The sequence below is a fragment of the Mus musculus genome, chromosome 8, assembly GCF_000001635.26.
Source record: "Mus musculus strain C57BL/6J chromosome 8, GRCm38.p6 C57BL/6J".
NCBI classification, from domain to species: Eukaryota; Metazoa; Chordata; class Mammalia; order Rodentia; family Muridae; genus Mus; species Mus musculus.
The window spans coordinates 23,062,967-23,089,701 of NC_000074.6; the positions used below are offsets into that span (position 1 = coordinate 23,062,967).

General features: G+C 48.6%; 1 protein-coding gene across 26 annotated transcripts in view; it reads left to right on the forward strand.

The window, feature by feature from the left end:
• Positions 1-26,735, forward strand: part of Ank1 (ankyrin 1, erythroid) — a 175,666-nt gene that overhangs the window by 88,131 nt on the left and 60,800 nt on the right. For all 26 annotated transcript variants that reach the window (XR_378776.4, NR_102385.2, NR_102386.2 and 23 more), the window contains exons 2-9: positions 1,986-2,087; positions 19,227-19,325; positions 21,753-21,851; positions 22,613-22,711; positions 23,953-24,138; positions 24,994-25,092; positions 25,594-25,692; positions 25,969-26,067. Coding sequence is in view for 23 of the 26 variants with exons in the window: in XM_006508990.2 (XP_006509053.1) it covers positions 1,986-2,087; positions 19,227-19,325; positions 21,753-21,851; positions 22,613-22,711; positions 23,953-24,138; positions 24,994-25,092; positions 25,594-25,692; positions 25,969-26,067 (882 nt within the window). In the remaining 3 variants the exon portion in view is untranslated. The remainder of the gene's footprint in view (positions 1-1,985; positions 2,088-19,226; positions 19,326-21,752; positions 21,852-22,612; positions 22,712-23,952; positions 24,139-24,993; positions 25,093-25,593; positions 25,693-25,968; positions 26,068-26,735) is intronic.

Sequence of the window (26,735 nt, forward strand, 5' to 3'; positions counted from 1 at the left end):
AGATCAGTGGTTGTGGACTGCAACTCTTCTGGGTTTAGGGAACCTGACCACAACGTGTATTAGTTTTCTGCATCCTTGATACCAATGTGCCACAAACTAGACAGCTCAAAACAATAGGAGTTTGTCCCCTAGCAGGCAGGATAACCAATCATCTAAACGAAGCAGAAACCGGGCCACGCTGTCTACAAGGGAAGCTTTTCTGTGTCCTGTCCTCTCCAAGGCCACCTGGCTCGTGGCTCAGTCCCCAACCCCCCTCCTCTGCTTCTCTCCTCTGGGTGCACCTCCTCTTCCATCTTTCCTAAGGACACCGAGTTCTGGACTGAGGGCTGGCCTAAGGAATCTAGGCTGATCTCATCTCCAGAACAGCAAGGTTTTGACTTCTGCACGTACTCTTTGCAAAGGAGGAAATAGCACGGACGGTGGGGATGAGAGGATGGCTCTTTTGGAGCCTCCCCCGTCCACATACACACACACTCAGGCCACTACTGCACGGCCACCCTCCCATGTTAAGCACACTCTTGCTCTGTGTTCATCGCCTGCTAATCCTTGGGAGCACCATTGAGGGTACAAGAAAGGCTTCTCCGGATTCTAGCTTTCAGTCAGGACCCAGGACAGCCACGAGGAGCCTTTTCCACCCTCCAGTCCTCTCTGCCCACCGCCCTGTCTGCTCTTGTGGTCCTGACTCTCATCCGCAGGCTGACATTCATACACCTTTAATGCAAACCAGTGCTTTGGACAGCAGTGGTCTAAGCGGTGCTTTGTGGTACCTGTGGCAGGTGAACAAATGGCAGGCAAGGAAGGGAAAATGACTGTGATGGGCACCTGCTTGGTAAGGGCCACAGGGCGCCTGCAGGAAAGCTGGGAGATTAAGAGCCCCAGATGTGGGGCTGGCGAGGTCTTTCAAGGGTTAAGAGCACCGATTGCTCTACCAGAGAACTCAGGTTTGGTTTCCAGCACCCACATGGCAGCTTATAACTGTTTGTGACTCTAGTTCCATTTACATATACCTAAACAAAATACTCAAATATATAGATAAATAAATATTTTTTTAAAAAAACCTAATCTGGAAGTAATAAATCATTAATTAAAAAATGATTCCTTATTACAAAAATAAAAATAAATTAAAAAGGAACCTAAGATTTCAGAGCCTTGTTACCTACTTTGGAGTCCAGCTGTATGTCTTACCTCAAGCGTGACCTTACACAGTCTCCTCAGCTCTCCACTCTCTGGTGACTTCTCCTGTAAAGTGGAGACCACAGTGGGACCTGCCACTTAGGGTTGTAGCTGGAGAATAATATCTGCATGCGCTTATTTCTAAAAACGTGAAGCTCACAGTGGCTTGTGTGCCTGTGTTGTTGACTCTTCAGGACCAGAGCCTGTATGATATCCTAATCCCCAGCAAGAACACAAACAGGCCAGGCCTGGAGGTACGGGCCTGCAGTTCCAGTGACGTGGGGGGACTGAGACAGGAAGATTAGAGGTTCCAGGTATTAGATTAGAGGTTCTCTGGGCTCCAGAGAGTTTGAGGCCAGGCTGGGAAACTTAGTGAGACTCTGTCTCAAAATTAAAAAAAAAAAAGAAAGTGGGAGTGGGATGCTGGGGCTGTAGTTCAGATGGTAGAGTCCGTGCTGAGCATGTGTGAGGATCTAGGTTCGATACCTAATAACAGTAGGGGCGGCGAGGGGTGGAGGGGAAATGGAGGAGGGCTCTGCAGCTTGGGAGCAGCCAAAACCAGCCTTGTTGAGTGTTTGACACTGGGACTGGTTTGGGATCACTCTCAAAGGTGGTCTCTCCTCAATCCTTGCAAGGCTAATCACGGGTACCAGTACCCAAAGGGAGGGAAACCCAAGCTCTAAGGCAGCTGCACACACATCCTAGACCTTTAGATGCTGACCACCACTGGGGATGTTGTGTGCACACAACAAGGATGCTAAGATCCTTGCCACATGGGGACACTCACAGCCTGTTGTTTTCCGCCCCCACAGGCCGATGCTGCTACCAGCTTTCTGCGGGCGGCACGCTCGGGGAACCTGGACAAGGCTCTGGATCACCTGCGCAATGGAGTGGACATTAACACCTGTAACCAGGTCAGTGGGTGGAGACAGCACATCCTCTTGGATGTCCTGAGAGCTTTGAGGCTTGCCCTGTTGCATGGCACTCTTTCCAGTGCCCCCAAAGTCTCTAGAGCTTTGGTTTGCCGTGTCCAGCCTAGGTCCCATTGATAGAAAGGCTACCTTGCTCTTGCAGTGGGACTGGGGCTCAGGCCAGGCCTCTGCAGCCTCTCCCTTGGAAGTGGCTGTGTATCCCACTGTTGTCTTAGGAATGATCTTTGAAATTGAGCTCAGGAGGAGCCCTAAACCAATGCTGGAGCAATGGTATACATCTCTTTACACATCAGCAGTCTTTAGGGTTCCTGGGCATGACTTTTGCAGGAGACAACCTTCTGTCTTCAACATCTAGGGACTTGACCACCCTGGGGCTCTCCTACAGATGGAATCCATAGTGTTTGTCCTGCTACGCCCACCTTCTTCCCTTTAGCACAGTTTAATGTGGTAGAGGTTTGCTTGTCATATCCCCAACAACAGCAACAAGCTCCCAGAATGCAAATGGATACCTGCCTCTGTGCTCCACCCACTCCCCACCTTGTCCTCTCCCTGCCCCTCCAGGCCTCGCTGAAATTATAGAACACAACCTTCCCCTTCCCAGGGCCAAGAGCCCCTTAGGGTTGAGTTGGTCTTGTACGAGCTTTAACCCATAGCTACAAGAGCAAGGGAGGGAAGACAAGTATGATTGTGAGTCTGCTCATGGTGGTAGACTTGGGGTACTGGTGGTAAAGGTGTGATCTGGACTTGAGCTGACAGGCAGGGTGAGGAGAAGGATACTGTCGTCTCCCATATTCATCTCCCACCCAGAAAGACACACAGCCACACACATGCAGACCCTGGACTCTCAGGGGTTGAACCAGATGTCCTATGTGAATGGAAGAGAGGATGGCTAGAGGGCTGAATGCATTGCTTTGGGCAAGGAGGCATGGATAAAGCCCAGGGCCAAGGAGGAGGTCTTGGTTGATGGTCTGAGAGAGACAAAACAAAAAAACAACAACAACAAAAAAAAAAACCAAAAAACAAAAAACAAAAAACAAAACAAAAAAACAGGCATCCTCCTTACCTCAACCCAGAGCCTATCTTTGGGCTGGGTGAGCAGCCCCAACCCCCAGGGGTCCCTAGATTCATTGAGTTCTAGCTGCCACAAAACTTCCAGTGGTATCAGAGCCCCAAGGAGGCCTTTCAAGGATTAATCCTCCAGTCTTAAAGGAACCCCTGAGCTGAAATGGGGGCAGCTGAGTGCCAGAGGCTGTGTCTGGCCGACTGTGGCAGTGGAGGATTTGGAGGCATGGAGAGATGGCTTCCATCTTGAGGGCCTCCTGTGGGGGTGGGCAGCTGTAATCCCCAGCCTCCCATCTTACTGGCTCGCTGTAGGTTTCAGAAGATGAAAGCAAGAGGCAGGTAGGCATCCTTGGTGGTTTGTTGACACCTTGTCTCCTGGGCTCCTGGCAATGTAGGGACTGTATGTTGCCTGTGCAGAAGGGGTCCTGCCTTAGGTTTCAGACTACAGACCTGGCTGCCACCAGCCCATTCATTTCAAAGCAGACACGGCCCGCCACACCAAGGAAATGAAAGGTGCCAGGGACTGAGATAGCCCACTGCTGCGCCAAGCTCACTGTCTGTGACACGTACTTACTGCTTGCAGTTAAACACAAACTTTTGTCTTCTGGTTAGGGGCCAGTGATGGTGGTAAGGTTCACCTTATGTGAACACACCCTTCCAAAAAAGTACTCTGGAGGCAGGAGTCACAGGTGTTTGCCAAAAGAGGATAATTACTCTAGGTTTTGTATGTTGTACTCTACCTTTGATCATTCAATTCCTAGATAAAAAACACAATAATAATAATTTTATTATTTACAATAAGGCTTAAATAGCACAAGAGCTGAGCCCATACCTACTCTCTATGCTATTAGAATCTACCTTCCTATCGATAACCCTGAGTTACTACTTACTATGTTTCATCTGGGCTGCTCTTAACTCCAATTGTCCAGCCTTCAGGGCCATGTTTTCATGACTCATGGCGACTTTCTCTTCCTCTTCTATCTTCTTCTCCTCCTCATGGTCTTCCTTAGACTCCCCAAGTCCAGAAACTCCAAACCCACCTATGTCTCTTCTGCCCAGTTATTGGCTTGTCAGCATCTTTATTTACCAGTCAGAAATAACTTGGGGCCAAGGTCACATAACTCACTTGGGTCTACATGAAGACTCTCTTGTCTCTAGGGCAACCAGGTCTTAGGGGCCTACACTTAGCATTACAATACACAGCAGAAGACCAAACTTCTTCACTTCTACATAAAGGAAATGAGCTTATATGAGAGACACATATGCCCAGGACAGATTAGAAGTTCCTGTCGCCATTCTTCTGCTTACAGAAGATACTCCCACCACTGGGGTGCACATGAATCCACACAACACCAATGTCTCCATACTTCCTGCCTTGTCACTTATTCCAACATCAATGGATCTTTAGCTCCACCCCCACATCCTGTGTCTTCCTGGGTGCAGGGACATAGATTAATCCTGGCCCTTTACCCCGGTGGGCAGAAAGAGCTGATAACCAAATAATCATGTATAGATATGGCCAAGAAAGAAAGAAAGATGTAGGACAGAGGTTCTCAACCTGGGATCACAAACCCATTTGCGTGTCAAATGACCCTTTTCCCAGGGGTCACCTAGGACCATAAGAAAACACAGATATGTACACCATGAGTCACAACAGTTGCAAAGTTACAGTTATGAAGTGGCAATGAAAATAATTTTATGGTTGGAGGTCATAATAGCATGAGGAACTGTAACAAAGGGTTAAGTAACTGGGAAGGTTGAAAACCACTTGTCTAGGATATTGTGAGTAGAGTATAATACATAGAAGCCAGTGATGGGTTGAATATTCTTGGCTCAAGGAGTGGCACTATTAGGAAGTGTGGCATTGTTGGAATAGATGTGGCCTTGTTTGAGGAAGATGTCACTGTGGGGGTGGGCTTGGAAGCTCTGCCCAGTGCAGAAGAGTCAGTTTACTCCTGGAAGTAGTCAGATCAAGATGCAGAATTTTCAGCTTCTCCAGCATCATGCCTGCCTAGAAGCTGCCATGCTTCCTGTCAAAATGATAGTGGACTGAACCTCTGAACCTGTAAGCCAGCCCCAATTAAATGTCGTCCTTATAAGAGTTGCCCTGGTCATGGTGTCTGTTCACAGCAGTAAACCCTAATACGACGGAGCCTGATCTTGAATTAAAGGTCAGAGGTCAGAGACAACTAAAGGTCTCCTATGTAAGCAAGAGACAGAGGAACTGAGAGCTGGGCTGAGGTTAAGGAAGGGACAGCCATTATGGGTGAGTGTAGATAGGCAGGGAGTTGAGGTAAAACTGGATAGAGCTGTTTCTTACCAGTGACAAGAGCTTGATTTTACGTGGCTGGACAACACACTCCAGGGCCTGACTAGGGTATGCATATGCATGCATTGTGTATGTGCACCTACACACTTGCCCCAGACTTTAACTCTGAAGGGGATGGGTTTGTGAGGAGAGGAGGCCTCTCAGTGGGGAGCAACCTGCACAACAGTGTTAGTGCATGCGGGCCAGCTAGTCCTCCTGCTTGCAGATGCAGCCACGCTAAGGAGTTGATCTTTATACTGAGAGCAAAGGAAGATGAGCCTGGGGTTCTAGCATAGCATGAGTACAGTCATTGGAGGTGTGATATAAAGGCCCACACTGGCGACTGTACCCAAAACAGTGGGTGGGCCGGTAATTTGACCACTGCAGTGGGAGGGTTGGTTATGTGACCACTGCAGTAGTCCAGAAGAATACTGTTGGTAGGTTGGATAAAAGTAATGGCTGAGGAGAAGAAACAGAGCCAATAAGCCTGGATCATGAACTGGAATGGGTAAAGGGACTTCTGGAATGACTCCAGGGGTCTGGTTTAGGAGGGTGACACTATCCATGTATTCTGGAAGCACACAATGTGTGTGTGTGTGTGGGGGGGGGGGGGTAATGTCACTGTCTTAGTCAGGGTTTCTATTCCTACACAAACATCATGACCAAGAAGCAAGGTGGGGAGGAAAGGGTTTATTCAGCTTACACTTTCACACTGCTGTTCATCATCAAAGGAAGTCAGGACTGGAGCTCAAGCAGGTCAGGAAGCAGGAGCTGATGCAGAGGCCATGGAAGGATGTTTCTTACTGGCTTGCTTCCCCTGGCTTGCTCAGCTTGCTTTCTTATAGAACCCAGGACTGCCAGCCCAAGGATGGCACCACCTACAATGGACCCTCCTTCCCCTTGATCAGTATTTGAGATAATACCTTACAGCTGGATCTTATGCAGGCATTTCCTCAAGGGAGGCTCGTTTCTCTGTGATATCTCCAGCTTGTGTCAAGTTGACATGCAAAACTAGGCAGGACAGTCACTAATTGAGTAGTGTAAGGACAGATGACAGTGGGGATAGACAGACAGCAGCAGGGACTTTTGAGGCTGGAACTCAGATGGGAAGGGAAGATGACCTGAGACAGGTCCCCACAAGTAGCTCATACTAGCACCATGAAAAGGGATATGAGCCACTCAGTATACAGCCACACTGTAGAGTCATTATCTGCATGTTTATTAAGCAGTTACTGTGTACCAGGCTCCATTCTAGGTGCTGTACTGGCCTGGCAGAGGACACAGGTTGAGTATTACAGGCTAACAAAGGGAAGACACAACAGGCAAGAAAGCGTGCTAAGTAACATCCTTATGGGATGATTGGTACCTGCAGGCAAAGATAACTTTTGAGAGGCCTAGACAAAGGAGGGGAGAGAGCGAGCCTGCTGGTTTCTGCGAATAGAAGTGTGTGGAACCCCGGTGAGGAAGGAAGCGTTGCTTTGTCTGAGAGCAGCAAGGACAGACAGTGTGGCTGGGGAGTGTTGCCACGGAAGATGAGCATACTCCTGCCAGGCCCATCTTCATATATCCAGCTCTCGGTGCCATCTAGAAACCGTTCTGTAGAATCAAATGTCATAGCCTGGAAACTACGGTGATTAAAAATAGACTGTGTAGGGTGAGCAGATTGGCGTTTCCCACTGCCAACTAGCCACACGAAGGAAACAGGGGACAACTCCTGCTCATGGCTGCACATGCCAGGCTAACATGGGACCATGGGAGCCATGCGCTGGAACCGAAGCAGCAGAGGGCCTCTGGGGTGGCCACAGTGGTACATCTGCAGTCCCAGTGCTGAGTGTGTATGATGGTCAAGCACTTCTATACTAGACATGGGGAGAACCACAGCCTGCCCTCAAAAAACCTCAAAGACGCAGGAAGCCTGCCTGCGTCTGGGAGGGCACAGATGATTCTCCTGGCCACGTAGGAGCCAGAAAAGATTTTGATGTCTGCCATATGTACCTCCTGTTGTGACGTGCCTTGCATAGGCCAGTGACAGGTGAGCCCCACATCGCATCTTCCATTGCTCAGAAACAAGGACCTTCAGGGAGGCTGACTCCAGACCAATAGGTGGGCCTGTTGATGTCTTGTGTTACCTGTTGCTTTAGACCTCCTGGCAAGCCTAGAATAACATTAAACCACGTGGTTCCGGATTCTGCCCGTGCCCCACAGTCGTGCAGAAAACCTTCAAACTCTTAAGCCTTGCTTCCTGGGTGCAGCTCTGGGCAGTGATGATGGGCAGAGACCGTACGGTTCCACATCTGGTACTGCAAGTGTGTGGCTTTCGTCAAAGACAGAGAAGAAGGCAAGGCCTGTGCTCTGGAGCCTGCTGGAGCTTCTGTCAAGAGTCTGGGTTATTTTTTAGAAGGGAAATAGTGTTTCTGGTTTAGCAGGAGCTACTCCATTTGATGTCCATCTTGCTGATTATGAGGAACAGCAGACAGTTGAAAAACAAGGTGTTCTTGGATGCATGGAGGGATATGTCACCGTTACTGTTTCCTCATCATGGATGTCTCAAGAGCTTCCCCGATCTGGCCGCTTCAAGTGCCCACTTCTGTTTACAAGGTGAACAGAACAGGTCCAGGACAGATGCAGCTGAGGGCAGCAGAGCCTTCCAGATAAAGCACCGCTCTAGCAATGCCAGACAGCTAAAACACCCAAGCGGAGGTCATGGCTGCTAAGGACCATCTGCCTGGGCTTCCTTCCTTCCTTCCTTCCTTCCTTCCTTCCTTCCTTCCTTCCTTCCTTCCTTCCTTCCTTCCTTCCTCCTTTCTTCCTCCTCTTTCTAGTGAAGGAAAGAGAAGGGTAATTGTCTAGTTATGGTTCATAAATGTGTCCATGTGTTGCCAATCAAGCCATCTCCCACATTCCAGAGGCTAGGAAAGGACGGGCTAGCGCCATCAGGTGTGCAAAGTGTGTGCATTAGTGACTAGCATGCTCCAGCACACACCAACACACACAAGCACACACTAGCACACACCATCGACCATGCGAACAAAGAACAAAGGGTCATCAACAGGTGCTCGGATTATACACATCAGGGAATAACTCAGCCACCCATAATGCATCAGTGTCTCATTAAGGAAAAGACATAAAAGCACCTCCCCTTGGAGTCCGCTGGCCAAGGGCAAGCCCAGATTTGAATTCTCTACTTCATGCTTCCTGTGTTGTCCTCCCTCTGTCTACCTGGAAGATGTTTGAATATGCGCCTGCTTGAAGGCTGTCTTGTGGATCTGTTGTCCTTGCGTCTGTGTCTGTGCCTTTCTGCGTGTGTCTCTGTGACTGTCTAGTGTATGACTTGTGTGTGTCTGTTCCATTTTTATTAAACAGCGGAGCACATCACAAGGGAAAGGAAGGGAATGCTTTAGAAATCCTTAACAGACTTTTACAAGGGGTTAAGTCACTGGCTCCAGCTGATCCCAGGTGACTGAGACAGTAAACATCATTTCATCAATCCTTACTCACAGCTGGCTGCTTTCAACCTTTACGGTAGATTGTAGGAAGCTGCTCTCAACTTCTGTGTTTGCTGCTTTCAGAGCCTGCATTGTTCTGGGTCAGGAGCATGGAAAAACACAGAACTCGTGATCACTGCTATTCGTTATCTTCCTTATAAAAGCTGATCACGTGAGCAATCCAAGATAAGTCTGAGCACATAGTAGGATAGCAGTCTTAAGTGACTTCAAGGTATATTATTGACTCTGGTGGTGTGGTCCAGCAAAAGTTCTAGTCTCTCAGAGCGTAAGAGATATCGTCTTTCTATTGCATCTCCAAGGTCAGAAAGGGAAGCAGATCCATCATTGCAATTTGATGGCTGTTGACTTCACAGTATGAGGACCAGACATGATCCTCTCACTCACAAGAGGGGAGGGGGAGGGGGAGAGGGAGAGAGAGGGAGAGAGAGGGAGAGAGAGGGAGAGAGAGGGGCTGCACCTGTGTCAGGTTGTGTGGATCCTTACTTCCTTCTTTCCTTCCTTCCTTCCTTTCTTTCTTTCTTTCTTTCTTTCTTTCTGTTTTTTGTTTTTGTTTTCAAGACGGGGTTTCTCTGTGTAGCCTTGGCTGTCCTGGAACTCACTTTGTAGGCCAGGCTAGCCTTGAACTCAGAAATCTGCCTGCCTCTGCCTCCCAAGTGCTGGGATTAAAGGCGTGCACCGCCACGCCCAGCTTTCATTCATTTCTTTAGGAAACATTCCATTTGTCCAGCTAAGCTAGAACCTGATTACAAATGAGAACAGGACCTCAGAAAAGCCAGGCTTTGGGGACACAACGACTGGAGAACAGATATGTACAGTTGTAAGTGATGGAGCCTTTAGAGGGATTCTTCGATTACCGTTCTATTACTGTGATGAAACACGACAATCAAGGCACTTGTATAAGGGGGCATTTAACTGGGAGCTTGCCTACTGCTTCAGAGGGCTAGCCCTTAACCATGGTGGTGGGGAATGTAGTACTGGCAGGCAGGCGTGGCACTGGAGCAATACATCTGATCTGCTAGTTGCAGACAGAGTAGCATAGGGTTGGAATGGGTGTTTGAAACCTTAAATCCCACCCCCAATGACACAGTTCCTCCAATAAGCCACACCTCCTGACAGTTCCACCAATTTTGGACCAACCATTCAAATTTAAGAGCTTCTGGGGGCCATTCTCACTCAAACCACCACGGAGAGTATTTCTAAGTTCCCTGGAAACATGCTTCAGTGAGCAATTCCCCTTTAAAAAGTAGGGTTTGGACATGATTGAGAGGCAAGTAGGCTTGCTAAGAAAAATGACCGTCTCTCAACTGCAGTCTTGAGCAGACTGACCCCTCTGGTTGGTGGAGGAGACCCGAATACAGAACTGCCCTGACTGAGAGAGACTGTGGTACCACTTAGCCTGGAATTCTTACTGTTTGGTGGTGAACTTGATCCCTTTTTTCATTGTTACAGGCACGTCTCTTGATCCATGTACTGACCGGGCTGAGCCCTGCTCAGTTTTTGAGCTAGGACGTGTTCAGGTGATGCAGTTATAAACTGTATCTAATAAGCATGCCACTGATTTTAGTATTGGTTTTTAAAATTTAGCAGCAAAACGGATGCATGCTCTGCTTACAAATCAAAACTGTACAGAAATAGACAACATCTGAGAGTCTCCCCTCCCCCACCATGCACACCCTTGTTGGCAGTTTGGTAGGCATACTGTCACACTTTTCCCTGTGCCAGCAAAACACATATCCGGAGAGTTTCCTGCAGATGCTGACTGCTTAGTTCATATACCAGGACGGTAGGCAGGTCATCATTTTCGAGATGTGTACTATTGGGATAGAGAGATGAACGGTAATGCCGGTTACAGGCCCCTCTCCTCCCCAGACTTTCCCCTCTAATCCTACTGCCCTTCCTTGGGAGATCTGGTTCTCTTGTTTTTTTGTTTTTTGTTTTTTTTTAAAGGAAACTCAAGATCTCGGACATAGAATCTTTCTAGTACAAGGGAGATATTCTTAGCTGCTGAGCTCCATTTCCAAACCCTTCCTCTCATTAGCGTGAACTCGAACATCCTCTCCCCTCCACTCCCGAGGGCCCTGAAGCCTCCGCAGTGGGTTTGTTGCTGAGCTGTGGGATTTTGGAGCATGGGGGCCACCACAAGCTTTGAGCAACCACACAGCAGAGGGAAGGCGATCTGAGGTCGGCTGGCCTCCAGGCAGAGCTCAGAAACTGCTGCAGTCCCTTTTAGCTTTAAGGTAGTGAAGCAGATCACGGTGCCTCCCCTCCTCCTGAGTATAACTAAACTATGATCCTTTAAGAGCTACCTGGGAAGAAAACTGAATTTAGCTTGTAATAAAGCAAAGAAGGAAGAAATGCTTAGAGCCAGCTCATACCTTGTCGATCTGCCTCCTCCCTCTCTAAGTTGGTACAGTCCTCCTGGATGCCTGCACTCCTCAATTGTCCCTGTCTCTGGAGGAATTCGGGCTTACAGAGGAGGAAAGGGTAACCCCCCCAACCCTGACAGTTGTTCAGCTCCATCTGCCTCCCAAGTCATTAAACGGCAAGATGGAATATTTTTAACAGACTTTCTCCCACCAAGTGGTCTCTGCAGAGGCATAAACCCTCTGAAGCAGAAATGATGGCAGGTGGTGGGTCCTCGTCAGCGGGCATCCGTGTGAGGTTGAGGCTGGTCCCTTGGCGTGATTTGATGACATGCAGGGCAGGTTATATACTTACCGGAGAGCATCAAAACCCTGCTCCTGGCTGCTCTTCACAGGCCCTGAGAAGAGACTTGGTGTTATGTGGTCAAATCTCCGCAAGGCCTTCGCAAAAAAACCTAACTCAGCCCCAGCCTATTAACTAGAACTTTGAGCTGCCTTTTCTCCATGGCCTTTCTAAACCTTTGCCTCCATTCCTCCCTCCTGTCTTCTTTCGAGCTGTAGTTGTTTTACATCTATAAGAACTGTACGTAAGAATAGTACAAAGAGCTGCTGCCCCGCTGCTTGCTTTGTGACTGCTTTTCCCTGTCTTCATATCTGCTGGCCTTCCTACCCACCCAAGACTTTCTGTGGTTTCTAGGCACAAGAGACCACCCACCTGGCTCCCATGTGTGCCCAAGCCATTATCCCACCCAGAATTCAACTGTCCCTCTCCATACCCTCCCTTCCCTTCTGTCCATCTCTCCTTTCTCCTTCCTCTTTCTGCATCCCCCTCCCCAACTTCTCACCCTCCCGTCTTGTTCCAAGGGTCTTCCTAGGTATACGCTTGGCCTATGGTGACAGGATCAGCTGCTCAGGCTCATCCCATCTCTCCTTTAACCCTGTTCCATTCAGTGGTTTAAACTTCAGTGACAGACGCGTGGTGTTTAAAATCCAAGTTGTGGCAAGGGGCGTCCCTTTAGTCATTTGATTTCTTTGTAGTGTCTTTGTCATCTGTTCAGGCTTCCCTTGGCCACCCCAGGTTCATCCTGAGTTTCTTGCGCTAGTGCAGGCTCCATGAATTACCACCTGTGGCTACTGTGTTGGTCACATCCCAGTCAGTGGGTGGCTTTTACTCTGAACAGTGGAAATTAGATACCCATTCTCACTGCTGTGCCTATTGTCCCTCGCTCTCAACCAAGACCTGCGCAGCAGAGTGGGGGCTCTAAACCGACACTGAGATGCATAAGCTCCATGAAGATATTCTGACCACACCAAAAGTTAAATTAATGCCTGGTTCTTTTTGGTTGTTGTTTTGTGTCTTAGATAGTTTTATGCCTTCTTAAAATAGGTAGGGTCATTTTGAAGGTGGGGTGCTCCATGGAGTTCTTGCCCTGACCTCCTTCTATAAGAACAGTGATGTGTAAGTATAAGGCTAATAAATCCTTTCCTCCCCCAAGTTGCTTTTGATCATGATGCTCCACCACAGCGAGAGGGACCATAATCAAGAAAAATGTAGAGGTGGAAGCCCTTAGTCAGAGAACCCCATCTGAGGCTCTGTGCCCCTCAACTGGGTGAAATGAGTGGACAGGAGGTGTGAGGGCCTTGTGTTCTGGGACCATCAGCATCAGCCTCTGAGGTATCCCTGCCACGTCCTGTGAGCTATGGAACCTCGGGATACCAGGTGCTTACTGTCTGAAGCGTCCCTTCTGCCCCTGACTGGATAAGTGCTACATTTCCGGTGACATGTCAACTGTATTTGTACATTTGGAACTCAATTAGTGTAATTGGGGCAATCAGAGCAGCTAAACAGAGGAACAGTTTACTGAGAACAAATGTCTGGAGTTGTATTTCTGCCAATGGAGTCTCTCACAGTTGGTACAAGAAAACACTCTAAGTTAAGCCATGCGGGCGGGATGTGACTTGAGAATATCTTAAGGACGGTTAGGAGCAGCCGCACAAGTTCACTGGGCTCTCTTCCTCCACCAGACACTGCTTCTCGGGAGAATGATCTAAAGTGAATGTTTTTTACCCGAAGGAGGGCAGAGGACCAAAAAGAGAGCTGCTGTGAATGATAGTGTAAAGACTTTGCCCTTCAAAGAGACCATCTCTTCTTTAAGGCCATTGTGGCATGAAACTGTATGAAGTCCGGGGGTCTTGAAGACTCCAGACAGGAAGTGTGTGGGTATGGAAGCGTCAGAGGGTGCTGCTGTTGCCCTAACTGTGTGAAAACAGAACAGATAATTCAAAGGATTATAAATCTTCTCAAACTCAGCTGAGAGCCAAGGGAATCATGGCAACTAAGCAACCTGGATTCCAGAGAGGCAAAGCCACCGAGAGAGGCCCACGTGCCCCATCTCCATGTAGGGTACACACTGAAACTGTGACCCCTGCAAGGCAAAACCCTGACAACTCTTAGAGGTCAATGGGTCTACGGCAAATCTTTAACCCCTTGCCTTGACTGAGTGCTCACGGGAAATACTGGATAGCACAGAGAAGCCCCTTAGGCCTTGGGTGTTCAATGTGTGATTAGTGGAAGGTGGAAGAGGAAGAGTCTTGCAGGTTCCCAGACTCCTCTCTTGATACCAAACAAGCATGCTCCCACACTCCAGATTGCACACCGATGTCATCTTTCCCAGGAGGAGTAGAAACAGGCTGCTTCTACAAAGGGGTGGGAGCTTACTTGTGTCAGCTTGTTTTGCATCAGCACCTCTGGATATCCTGTGACCCTGGGGAGGCCAGCAACTGTCCTAGGACCAGGTTTCCTACCTCAGTAACAAGCAGATCTCTGGCTCTGCTAGGGGCTACGAGGGCGTGTAAGGAATACCCATCCAGGCCCAGTACAGACAAGGCAAAGTAAAGGACAGGAAATGAAACACAAAGTACCCTCCCCTTGAGGTGCAGACACACAGAGCCTATCTAAGACTGAAGCTGGAACTTGCCAACTATTACCAGTCTATGTCACCAGGAATAACACAGAGCCACTAGGAGAGAAGCAAGACAGAGAGACGAGTCCACCTGAGGCATAGATACCTGGAAGAGTTGGAATCTGGGAGATTAGGAATACCAAAACCTTTCTAGGACCCCTACATCAAACTCATGATGACTGCAGCCTTCTTTGAGAGGAGTGTGGAGGCTGACAGATCAAATATAATAAGACTCCAATCCAGGTAAGCTCCTATCTTAGTCAGGGTTCCATTGCTGTAAAGAGACACTATGACTAAGGCAACTCTTACAAAGGAAATCATTTAATTTGAGCTGGCTTACAGTTTCAGAGATTTAGTCCATTATCATCATGGCAGAAGGCATGGCAGCATCCAAGCAGACATACTACTGGAGAAGAAGCTAAGAGTTCTACATCTTGTTCTATAGGCAGAAGGAGGGTGTCTTACACTGGGCATAGCTTGAGTATAGAGACCTCAAAGCCCACCCCCACAGTGACACACTTCCTCTAACAAGGCATTCCTACTCCAACAAGGGCATAGCTCCCAATAGAGCCACTCCTAATATAGCCAAGCATTTGAACATGTGAGTCTATAGCTGTCATACCTATTCAAACCACCACAGCTCCTAACTCTCACTAACCATACCACAGATGAACCAAATCTTTTTCCAGTCATAAATAATAGATAAGTTCTTCCATGTCTCCTGGTCTTGTGCATGAGACCTGCAGTCAACTAATAATCATTAGTGTAACATACACTTATACAAAACACAAACTATGATCAAGAGACAAAGCAGTCGACAGAAACAGACCCAGAGAAGACCGAGATGATTGACATGTGAAAGAACTCAGTGGAGTCACGAATGACATATGCCAAACTGATGGAGAATTTCAGCATACAGATGGGAAGCCCAAGGAAGTGTCTAATGCAATAAAGTGATAAAAATTCATCAGTAGGCTAGACAAAGGCATGGTGAGACTCAGAGCTTAAAATAGACCGGGAGAAAATATCCAAGTTAAAACAAAAGAAAGCAGAAGGAAAGGAACACAGGAGAGAAATTAAGGGTGTGTCAGGTGGTCTAACACATTGGCCACTGTCTAGTGCGAGGGGTCTGTGAGAAGGTGCTAGGAAGCTAGAGTCCCGCACGACGGAAAATGGCCACACGTAGCTACTGCGCCTCACTTAGCAGAAGCCTCTCGTCTGGAGTCTCTGAGCTCCTTTGTGCTTATCTTCGACACTCTGTGATCGGAGAGAAGAAATATGTCATTTATCCTACTCCTAATCTCCTCAGCAGCCTGTCTGCCATTTGGCTTCAAGAGAGAGAGAGACTGTGAAGGTTGGATGAGTAGCTTCAGTTATCAAGAGGGATCCAGCAGGCTGCCTCTTACTCTTGGCAACCGCCTTACATTTGATTTAGCTCGTGTAAAAGCATATGGTTCCTGGCTATGAAGAGGTGGTGAATTACAGTTTATCCCTGTCCATAGTCACAGCTAAGAACAGATAGTTCACATAACCCGTACTCCTCTCGCCTCACACTTGAGTATTTTCAAAAATCTGTTTAAAGAGAAAGAACGTGTTAAATTCAGCATTTATCCATGGGACACTCTTGTCTCTTGTGTAGACTAGTTATGGATTTAGTAAGGCAGAGGCTCCTTAGAACGCAAGGCAGGACATCAGTGCTCAGGTGTCCCACAGCTTTAGCTGCTTGGCCGCCTGGTCACTTACAGCAGATAATCCACCCACTGATGTTGGCTTCTGGAGAGGGCTTTGCCTCTGGGGCATGAAGCATTTGTGCAGCTGTCGAACCCAGCTACCTCCGGAAAGGAGGAGCCACGGTGAGAAGGGTTGGAGGTGTGGCTTCTGACGTGTTCGCCAGTGGGTTGAGAACTTAGCATGACTTGTGGCGCCTTCAGTTTGCCATCATAAATGCACTTTTCACCCCAGTGTTACAAGAACTGGTGTCTGGCTGTGAGAGTCGGTTCTTAAAGAGTAGTCTGTCCCCCTCCGTGCTACTGAACCATACATACATGCCTGTAGGAACATCTAGGGCCTTTGTTGAGTATGTATCTGTTCCTGCATCACCCACAGGGAGTTCTTCTGCCGGACAGGGTCGGTTCTCACAGGCTTTGGGATTCGGTAGATACTCAGCAGTCTTGGCAAAGGCAGCAGACATCAGCACCTCTGCCTTTGTTGCATACTAAGTCCAGAGTTTCTTGCTGGTTGGCTGTGCCTAATAGGTCTCGGGTGTGTGTGTGTGTGTGTGTGTGTGTACATTAAATTCAAATCACCCGAGTAAGGGATGTAAAGGTAACTTACAAAGACGGCGCGATGGCTGGGGAAATGGCTCAGCAGTTGGCACACTTGGTACACAAAGAGATAGAAGACATAGAATCTGGAAGGAAGTGTGAGACACACTCTGGAATGCACACCCACTCAGGCCCTCTTAGAAGCAAGGCCATTGCTTCGGCCAGGAGTGGGCTTCTGAAAGGCTTGGAAACCAGGGGACTCCTGAAGACCAGGATATTAAGTAGAACCATAGAGATCAGTGGCAGGGGTCACAACCCAATGATTGTTGTGACTATAATCAAAAGTAAACTTATGCTTTTATTTATCTAGTTAAAAAGAAGTGAGCTAGCTCCTGACAGGAGGACAGTCAAGACCAGGCTGACCTTGGTTTCCTAAGCTGTGAAGGAAAGGTAGAGTCTCAGAGCCACTCCTCCACCTTGCCTCCAGCTTTTGGTGGTCAGAAATCCAGCGTCCCTATGGATTAGGGTCCTCGAACTGGGAACAGGGAAAGCTCACAGAGCATCCCTGTGTTAGATGTTTCCTCCAAGGCCCAGCAACACTGCAGCCTTGGGGCTTTCAAGACTACACTGTAGGTGGCAGTGCCACCAAGCCAAGCAATTAATGAGCCACATCCCTGCTGGTGCAACTCCAGAACCATCTCCTGTGGTAAGCAGAGTGTAGCCACGACCACAACCCCACCACCAGATCCCAGGAGCCTCACACGCCAGAGCCTGGAGCCTTCCTGAGTAGGGGTGGGAGATCTCTGTCTAAGGTCTGCAAAGGGACAAGCCCCCTCGCCAGACCTGTTCCACAAAGAGAATCACCTGAAAAAAGGGCTGGGGCCTCCCAAGCCCTCCCTCACTTGGCAGGTGTTTCTGCAGTTAATTTATGCTCTACAAACTGAATACAGACTGTGGGCTTGTGTGTGCCTGGTGTTTGTTATCCCTCCCCTAACTTCCTGTCCAGACTGTTGCCTGCCGTCAGACCTTCTCTCCTGTCACCAAGACTGGCTGTAGCCATTCTTTGATCTGATAATTTTATTCACAGGGTGGGATGAAAAAGCCATATAGCTAGCTTTGGACCCTGCAATAAGTGTGGTGCACAGCCTGCAAGAGACAGACATTTGATGGCCAGAGTCGCATGTTTTCATTAGGAAACTCTTGATAAAGTAACCTTCCCATTAGCCCCACCCATCAGTAGTTAGGGTTTTACTGCTGTGAGCAGACACCATGACCAAGGCAACTCTTTGTTCGTTTGTTTGTTTTTTGAGACAGGGTTTCTCTGTGTAGCCCTGGCTGTCCTAGAACTCACTCTGTAGTCCAGGCTGGCCTTGAACTCAGAAACCCACCTGCCTCTGCCTCCCAAGTGCTGGGATTAAAGGCGTGCGCCACCACTGCCTGGCTACAAGGCAACTCTTATAAAGGACAACATTTAATTGGGGCTGGCTAATAGGTTCAGCGGTGCAGTCCAGTATCATCAAGGTGGGAGCATGGTAGTGTCCAGGCAGGCATGGTGCAGGAGTTGCTGAGAGTTCTATATCTTCATCTGAAGGCTGCTAGGAGAATACTGGCTCCCAGGCAGCTAGGAGGAGGGTCTTAAAGCCCTTGCCCATAATGACACACCTACTCCAACAAGGCCACACCCACTCCAACAGGGCTACTCCCTGGGCCAAATGTATGCAAACCATCACCATGTGCATGTAGGGGCACAATATATACACACACACACACACATACACACACATGGTAAGGAATGTTACAACCTTACAAGGACTTGGCCAGCTGTACTCACTGGCTGCTTATAGGCTGGGCAGGTCTGATCTAAAGAGGACATAGGTAGACTGCCTTGCAACCCTCCTGTCTCCCCTGTCCCTCTAGTGTGTAATCCCAGAAGACTCTTCTCCGGGGTCACGTGATAAGAGGTAGCATTGACCCCAGGTGGACAGCGTGCATTGGTGTGGCGTCTCTACTTTTCCTGGTCACTGCATGCAAGTTTGCCAGGACTGGAGCCATGCCAACCACCTCAATCAAGGGGAATTCCCGTCAATCAAGTGGTCAGCTTTCTGCTATTGTGGCAAAATACCTGGGAAAATCAAGTTAATAAAATGAATAGGTTCATTATGGCTCAGGATCTTAGTCCAAGGCCAGTTGGTTTCGTTGCTTTGGGGCCTGTGGAGACACCATACATCTTGGGATGAGTTTGTGGCAAATGAGGCTGCTGGCCTCTGGCAGCTAGGAAGAGCTGTATTTCTCTTCGAGCCTTTATGGCTGTACATCTGAACATTCCCAAACCGCAGCGAAGCTCAAAGCCTGTCTAGGATCAAAATCTCAGGGTCCCCGTAGGTTCTGAGAAAGTGATCCTGTGCTTGATTCATGTCCAGCGTGTGACAGTTTTATTGTCTTTACTCTTTGTTCCGTGGTGCTCTGACCTTGGGATGCCAAGAGCCTTCCTAGCCTTTCTAGGTCAGTAAGCGGATCTCTCCTCGTCAGCCCTACCCACCCGGTGGCCCTGGGTTTTTGCCTTCCACGGCTCCAGACCTCACCCAGTCCTTAGAGTGTCGGAGTGGGCAGTCTCACTAACCGAAACCTCACCACCTCTCTCTCTTCTCCTCTCAGAACGGGTTGAACGGCCTGCATCTGGCCTCCAAAGAAGGCCATGTGAAGATGGTGGTTGAACTTCTGCACAAAGAGATCATTCTAGAAACGACAACCAAGGTAAGAACTTGGCATTGGAGATTCAAGTCTTTGGGCCTTCGTATCTCTTCTCAAACTGCAGCCTGAAAACCAGCCTACACATGGTCCTGGATTCCCAGGATGCTGTTCATCACAGCCTGTTTCTCTGAATCTCTGGAGCCACCTAAGAACACAGGACCCTGTGTGTAGAAACCATCAGCAGGCCTGTATTCTATCCTCCTCACTGGGCTCTGAGACCATGACCCTTCTATGGTGGCTTCCTGCTGCCTCATACAGAGCCTGGGGTTCGGCAAGCTCCAGAGCTGAGCCCCAGCTGATGTGCTTCCAGCCCTGTGGCCTTAGGCACGTTACTCGGGCACTGGAGAGCCTCAGTGTTCTCACCTGTAAATAGGGCTTCCTCACATATTTGCAGTGTTGGGGTAAACATTAAGTGAGCTGTGTATATAAAGAACCTGGCGTAAGAATCCGGTGAGAAAGAGCGACATGACCCTGTTGTCACTGAAGAAGGTCTAGTCCTTCTCTAACAAATCTTGTTCACCCATAAATCTATTTTTCTCCATGATCAGTTACCTGAAGTGGCACTTCCGTTTTATCAGGAACTGTTTCTCATAGAAGCATCAATTCATATAGATTGCAAAAACATGATATTTGCATTGCTAGTGCAATTGCTCATGGAACACTTGTTTTTCGTGCATGGTAAGCACACAGTCTACAACTGACCTATGCCCAACCCCTAAAATGAGCTTTATTTCTCATGTACACTCGACTTGTTTATTAAAATCATTGCTTCTTACTGTCTCATGCTGGCCCCTCTCTTCTCAGCTCCCCACATTTCTGTCTCTTTGCCAGAGTTGCTGTAACCTCTCATTTCTTGCCCGATCCTTGTTAAATGGGGGTCCCCAACACAGCCTCGATTTCTGCTCTCTGCAGCAAACATTTGCCACCTCTCAGGCAGAAAATGTCGCTGAACTATATAGAGAGAACAGATATAATTTGTATGAAGTGAGCTTCCAAAATATTATGAAAGTAGACTCCCTTCTCAAGTTAAACTTCCCTAATTTTCATGTCATTTTCTGCTCACTCATCAGTGCAGCGAGTCTGCATTTGCTTCCAGCCCCTTGACAGAAATCGATGGTTTCACCTGCTCTTCCCAGGGACCAAGAGGCAATTACTGACCTCTAACGTTGCCGGCCACAAACCCGTAGCACCTCTTCCCTGGCATTTCCCCAGCATTGAGGAAATGGCACACTTCCCAGATCCTCCCCTTTGGTTTTTGTTTTGTGATGAATACTTACTTGGTAGGTCTTATTTATAGACATTTATAAGCCAGCATGGCTTTAGAATGCTGTAGAGGAACAGGGGGTTAAAAAGATGAACCTCGTAGCTTAGGCTAGAGCAGCCTCCTGATAGGATGTGATATCGTCGCTGGTCTCCAAGGCTTAGGAAAGATTAGAAATAAAGACAAAGCAAGAAACCAAAGCCGGTCTCAGTTCCTTAGCTGGGTTCACAAATGGAAAAGTCGAAGGATGCCTTAGCTCCTCCCTCTTCATCCCAGAAACTAGAGCCCAGCTCCAGAGTGGTTAAGTAGACCCCTCATAGCACCCCACAAATTTACGCAGTGCCAACCCAACCCTCCGCTTCCCATGAGTTCTATGGCGTCTTAAATATGGAGAAATTAGGCATTTGTAAATCAAAATAGAATTAAATCATTTCTTCTGCTTCTTTATGAATACTGAGGACCCCTATCCTATGACCCTCCCACAGGTCCAGGGGTCGTCATGAAGCTTACAGTTGATGTGTGGTTTTGTGTATGTGTGTATGTGTTTGTGTTGTGTATGTGCATGTATGTGTATGTTTGAGTCTGTGTGTGTGTGTGTGTGTGTGTGTGTGTTTGTGTATGTATACATGTATATGTTTGGGTCTGGGTGTGAGTGTGTCTGGGTGTTTGTGAATGTGTGTGTCTGGGTGTTTGTGTGTGTGTGTCTGGGTGTTTGTGGTTATCAATGTATCTGTGTGTGTGTTTGTGTTGTTTGTTTGTACTGTATCAATGTATTTGATGTGTTTGTATCAGTGTATCTGTGTGTGTGTGTGTGTGTATGTGAGAGAGAGAGAGAGATGAGCACTGTTCACCATGCTTTGTGTGTGTGTGTGTGTGTGTGTGTGTGTGTGTGAAAGAGAGAGAGAGAAGAGCACTGTTCACCATGCTTTGTGTGTGTGTGAAAGAGAGAGAGAGAGAGAGAGAGAGAGAGAGAGACAGAGAGACAGAGAGACAGAGAGACAGAGAGAGAGAGGAGCACTATTCCCGTGCTTTTTACTGCTCTTTCATGGCCAGTGATTGGCTGGGTGTAGACACAGATGTTTCTCGCCAGCTAGCCCCTTCGTTCTCCTTCCTGTGACCATCCCTTGAGCAGGCTGAGGGAACCTCTGTCCCTTGCCTTTGTGTTTCAGAAGGGGAACACTGCTCTGCACATCGCTGCCCTTGCTGGTCAGGATGAGGTGGTCCGGGAGCTGGTCAACTATGGAGCCAATGTCAATGCCCAGTCTCAGGTAACGGCTCTCTGGTCCCTCATATAGGGAAAGTCTTTCTTCACCCACACAATTCTTTTCTGACACATTGGCTGCTGTACACACACACACACACACACACACACACACACACACGATTTGCTACTGCCATCTCTCCAAGCAGTAATACAGGCATTCTGCATTAATTTTCCAAGGCTAGACTACCATCTTAGCTTGGTGAGTTGATTACTGCGGACTCCATCTTGGTTAAGTAGACCACAGACCAGAAAGGTCACATATCACATATGGGCCATATGGATGGGGTGATAAGGCTTGGTTCGTTGGTTGGTATTAAAAGAAATAAAAGTAGAGGGGAACTGGAGGGATGGATCCACAGTTAAGAGCACACATGGCTCTCACAGATTCCAAGTTCAGTTCCCAGCATCCGCATCCGGTGGCTCATAACCACCTGTCACTCCAGCTTCAGGGACCTCGCACCTTTGGCCTCTCTATTCATGTGCACACACCGACACGACACAGACATGCACATGATTTAAAAAATCACATTTTAAGTAGAGGAGGATTGTGAGTTAGGGACTCACTCAGGAGGTGAGTGAGGGGGAAAGACTTCTATGGAGTCATCTCCCCATCTTGGCCTTTGGAGATAATTTTCCAGAGGCCTTTTTTTTTTTTTAATCTGGTAAGGGTATGAAGAGGCAGCCATGCCTCCTCCAAGTGAGAGGGTTTGCACCCATCTTCACATCTGTTCCATTGTTTTTATGGCTTCTTCTTTTGGTTTGCAGAAAGGCTTTACTCCCCTGTACATGGCTGCTCAGGAGAACCACTTGGAAGTGGTGAAATTTCTACTGGAGAATGGAGCCAATCAGAATGTAGCCACAGAAGTAAGTCCCTTTGGAAGCATGCTCTGTGATAGAAGTGTCATAGGTGACGACATGAAATAGCTGATGGCACACAGTCAGACCACAAACGGATGATATACATTCAACACACAGTCAGACTGCAAACTGATGATGTACATTAAGCACACAGTCAGACCGCAAACTGATGATGTACATTAAGCACACAGTCAGACCGCAAACTGATGATGTACATCCAGGACACAGTCAGACTGCAAACTGATGATGTACATTCAGCACACAGTCAGACTGCAAACTGATGATGTACATCCAGCACACAGTCAGACCGCAAACTGATGATGTACATCCAGCACACAGTCAGACCGCAAACAGATGATGTACATCAAGCACACAGTCAGACCGCAAACTGATGATGTACACCCAGCACACAGTCAGACCGCAAACTGATGATGTACATCCAGCACACAGTCAGACCGCAAACAGATGATGTGCATTAAGCACACAGTCAGACCGCAAACTGATGATGTACATCCAGGACACAGTCAGACTGCAAACTGATGATGTACATCCAGCACACAGTCAGACCGCAAACTGATGATGTACATCCAGCACACAGTCAGGCCGCAAACAGATGATGTACACCAAGCACACAGTCAGACCGCAAACTGATGATGTACACCCAGCACACAGTCAGACCGCAAACTGATGATGTACATCCAGCACACAGTCAGACCGCAAACAGATGATGTACATTAAGCACACAGTCAGACCACAAACTGATGATGTACATCCAGGACACAGTCAGACTGCAAACTGATGATGTACATTAAGCACACAGTCTGACTGCAAACAGATGATGTACATTAAGCACACAGTCAGACCGCAAACTGATGATGTACATCCAGGACACAGTCAGACTGCAAACTGATGATGTACATTAAGCACACAGTCTGACTGCAAACAGATGATGTACATTCAGACCTCCTTAGCACAGAGTCATACAACAAACACTTGGTACACATGGTCAACCGTCATAGCACACAAGCAGACTGCAAACACAACACCTAGTCAGACCATCATAGCACACAGGAAGACTTCGAGCATATGGTAAAGGAAAACTAAGTGTAAGAAAGAAGAATGTGGATACTGTGGAAGCACGGAACAAGAAAGTCGGGCAAAGGAGGGCTTCAGGGAGGAGGTGGCACTTGAGCTGAGCATGAAGACACAAGGGCTTTGAAATCCCATCTTTGCTCTCCCCCGACCAGGATGGCTTCACCCCACTGGCCGTGGCTCTACAGCAGGGTCACGAGAATGTGGTGGCTCACCTCATCAACTATGGGACGAAAGGGAAAGTGCGCCTCCCTGCCCTGCACATCGCGGCCCGCAACGATGACACACGGACAGCCGCAGTCCTTCTGCAGAATGACCCCAACCCAGATGTGCTTTCCAAGGTGAGGGAACACCGGGGGAGGTGTCCACCAGGAGAATCAGGCTGGTGCACAGGAAGACAGTGGGCTAGAGGCATGCTGAGGTCCAGCCGTGCCTTCAGTGCCCAGACCTTAGTGGGCAGCCTTAAATCTCTGGAGAATGCTGGGATGGTTCCAGCTACTTGGGGAATCCAGAACCAGCACCCTGGAGGGCAGGGTAGGCCTCCTTCCAGAATGAAACTGCACCTCAGAGGGGACTCTGGTTGTCACCCTCTTCCTTCCCTGTGCCCTTGCTGGAATGAGGAAGTCATCATGGCCAGCTGTGGAAGAGCGGGAAGATAGAAAGTGGGGTTCCTGGAGATGTGGGTGGCTGTTCTAAGTGTTACTAACCACTGCTCATTCAGTTAGGCTGCTGGCTGTCCCTCAATCAGCTAGATTGCTCAGCTTGCTCACCCTGCCCCATCCCTGTACCTGTTCTACCACGTCCCTGTTCCAAGGGATTTGGGGATGTGGTCTAAAGGTGTGGAGCAGGAAGACAGTCACAGGCCCTGTTAGGGGGCTGGCAGTCACGGGCTCAGTAACCCTTTTCATTGATGACTAGAATCTCTTCATGAGAGGTGATCTCAGTTTCTAGTTCGCCTTGGCCATGAGGCAAAGCTACCGGAAGCTACGCTGAGGCGGCATACTGCTGCCACGCCTCTGGATACAGCTTGCCACAGGGGGCATCTCCTGACCCCTTCCATAGATACTGCTACAGGTTGAAGCCCGCTTTGTGGGTCGAGTCCCGTGTCCCTGTTAATGGGTTTAGAAAGCCCAGGCTGGTTCTGGGACAGAGGCTCTGGTATGTTACGAGTGTTTCTCCCCTCTCTGCTCCGCCAGACGGGATTCACACCCCTCCACATCGCAGCTCACTATGAGAACCTCAACGTGGCCCAGTTGCTCCTCAACAGGGGAGCCAGCGTCAACTTCACACCTCAGGTAACCTCGCTGGAGTCTGCACACTGTCCAGAGTCCAGGGTGTCTAGAATGGAGGGTGCCTGAGCCTCCAATACTCACATATACTCTCTCCAGCATCTAGTAGTCCACCCGTGCCTCAGAGATACACAGAGGCCGGAGCCCCCATGTCTATTACAATCTCCCGCTAGGAGACGACTGGTCATCTGTCTCTCAGTTTTCACCAGCTTGGTCTGGAGAAAATTCAAAGCTCCCTGTGCCTGCTTTTCAGGTGAATGCAGGAGGCAGGAGATGATTGAAAATGACTGGCTTTCTTCCCATCTACTGTGTCGCTCTGGGGAATGTGGGCTTGGTCAGCTTGCTATGATTGCACAGAACAATCTCCCTTAGGTGAACCGTCCTCCCTTAGTTGAAGTGGTTGTTCGTTCTGCAGCAGTCAGGGCATGGGGCAGGAGCTAGGGAGTCACTGGTGCGTATGTTTCCAAAAAAGCACTAGTTCTGACTCTCCCCTATTTCTTCCTCCAGAATGGCATCACCCCACTACACATCGCCTCCCGCAGGGGGAACGTGATCATGGTGAGACTCCTGCTGGACCGAGGGGCTCAGATAGAAACGAGGACCAAGGTAGGTGCCAGCAGACTTCAGGACCAGGGCTGGGGGTGAGGTCTTCGAGTCTTACCGGGCAATAGGCTCTCAAAGAGGGATGTGCCCCTCTACCTCACGGAGTGAGTGGTCTGCAGCTGGGTGCAGCAGTACACAGTCAAAACTGAGCTAAAGCCCAGCTGGCCTGAAGGCAGTCTCACATGTTCCACATCTGGGAATAATTCTATAGATGGGCTTGTGTCCCATAGTCATGGATGGCCGTCTTTTGAGATTTCTGGTTTTCACTGTCTTATAAAGGATGAATTGACACCGCTCCACTGTGCAGCTCGGAATGGACACGTGAGAATCTCAGAGATCCTGCTGGACCACGGGGCACCCATCCAAGCCAAAACCAAGGTGTGTGCTCCTTCTCGGGTATGCCATCTTGCAGGCCATAACCAAGTCAGCTGGACTTTTCTCTTTGCTGTGATAAAACACCTTGTAGGTGTGACTTAAGGAAAGAAGGGTTTTAGGTATCACGGTCAGTCCCTCGTGTCGAAGAAGTCAGGGCAGCAGGAAGGTCACATGGCAACTGCAGCAGGAAACAGAGAAAGATGAATTCTGGTGCTTAGCTGGCCTTTTTCCCTTATATCCAGTCTGGGGTCCCAATCCAAGGGATGATGTCACCCACATCCGAGGGGTCCTCTCATTTAAACCTCTCTGGAAAACACCCTCATAAACACACCTGTATATTTCTGGGGAGAGTCTAAGTCCAGATGAGTTGACTGTAATGGAGATTAATCATCACAGCTCCACCCTCTGCCAGCCTGACACCCAAGCACATCACTTTCAGTGATGGTAACATTCCGTCTCTGCTTCTAAAGTCTCATTCCCATCTCATAATGCAAAACACATCAAGTCTTTCTCTAGATAGCCTCATAGCCTTTAGTAGTCCCAATACCATACAGAGTGCAGAGTTCTGGGCTAGAGAGATGGCTCAGTAATTAGGAGAACCTTTTGTTCTTCAAGGGAACCTAAGTTCCCAACACCCCATATCAGGCATCTCATGACTGTCTCTAACTCAT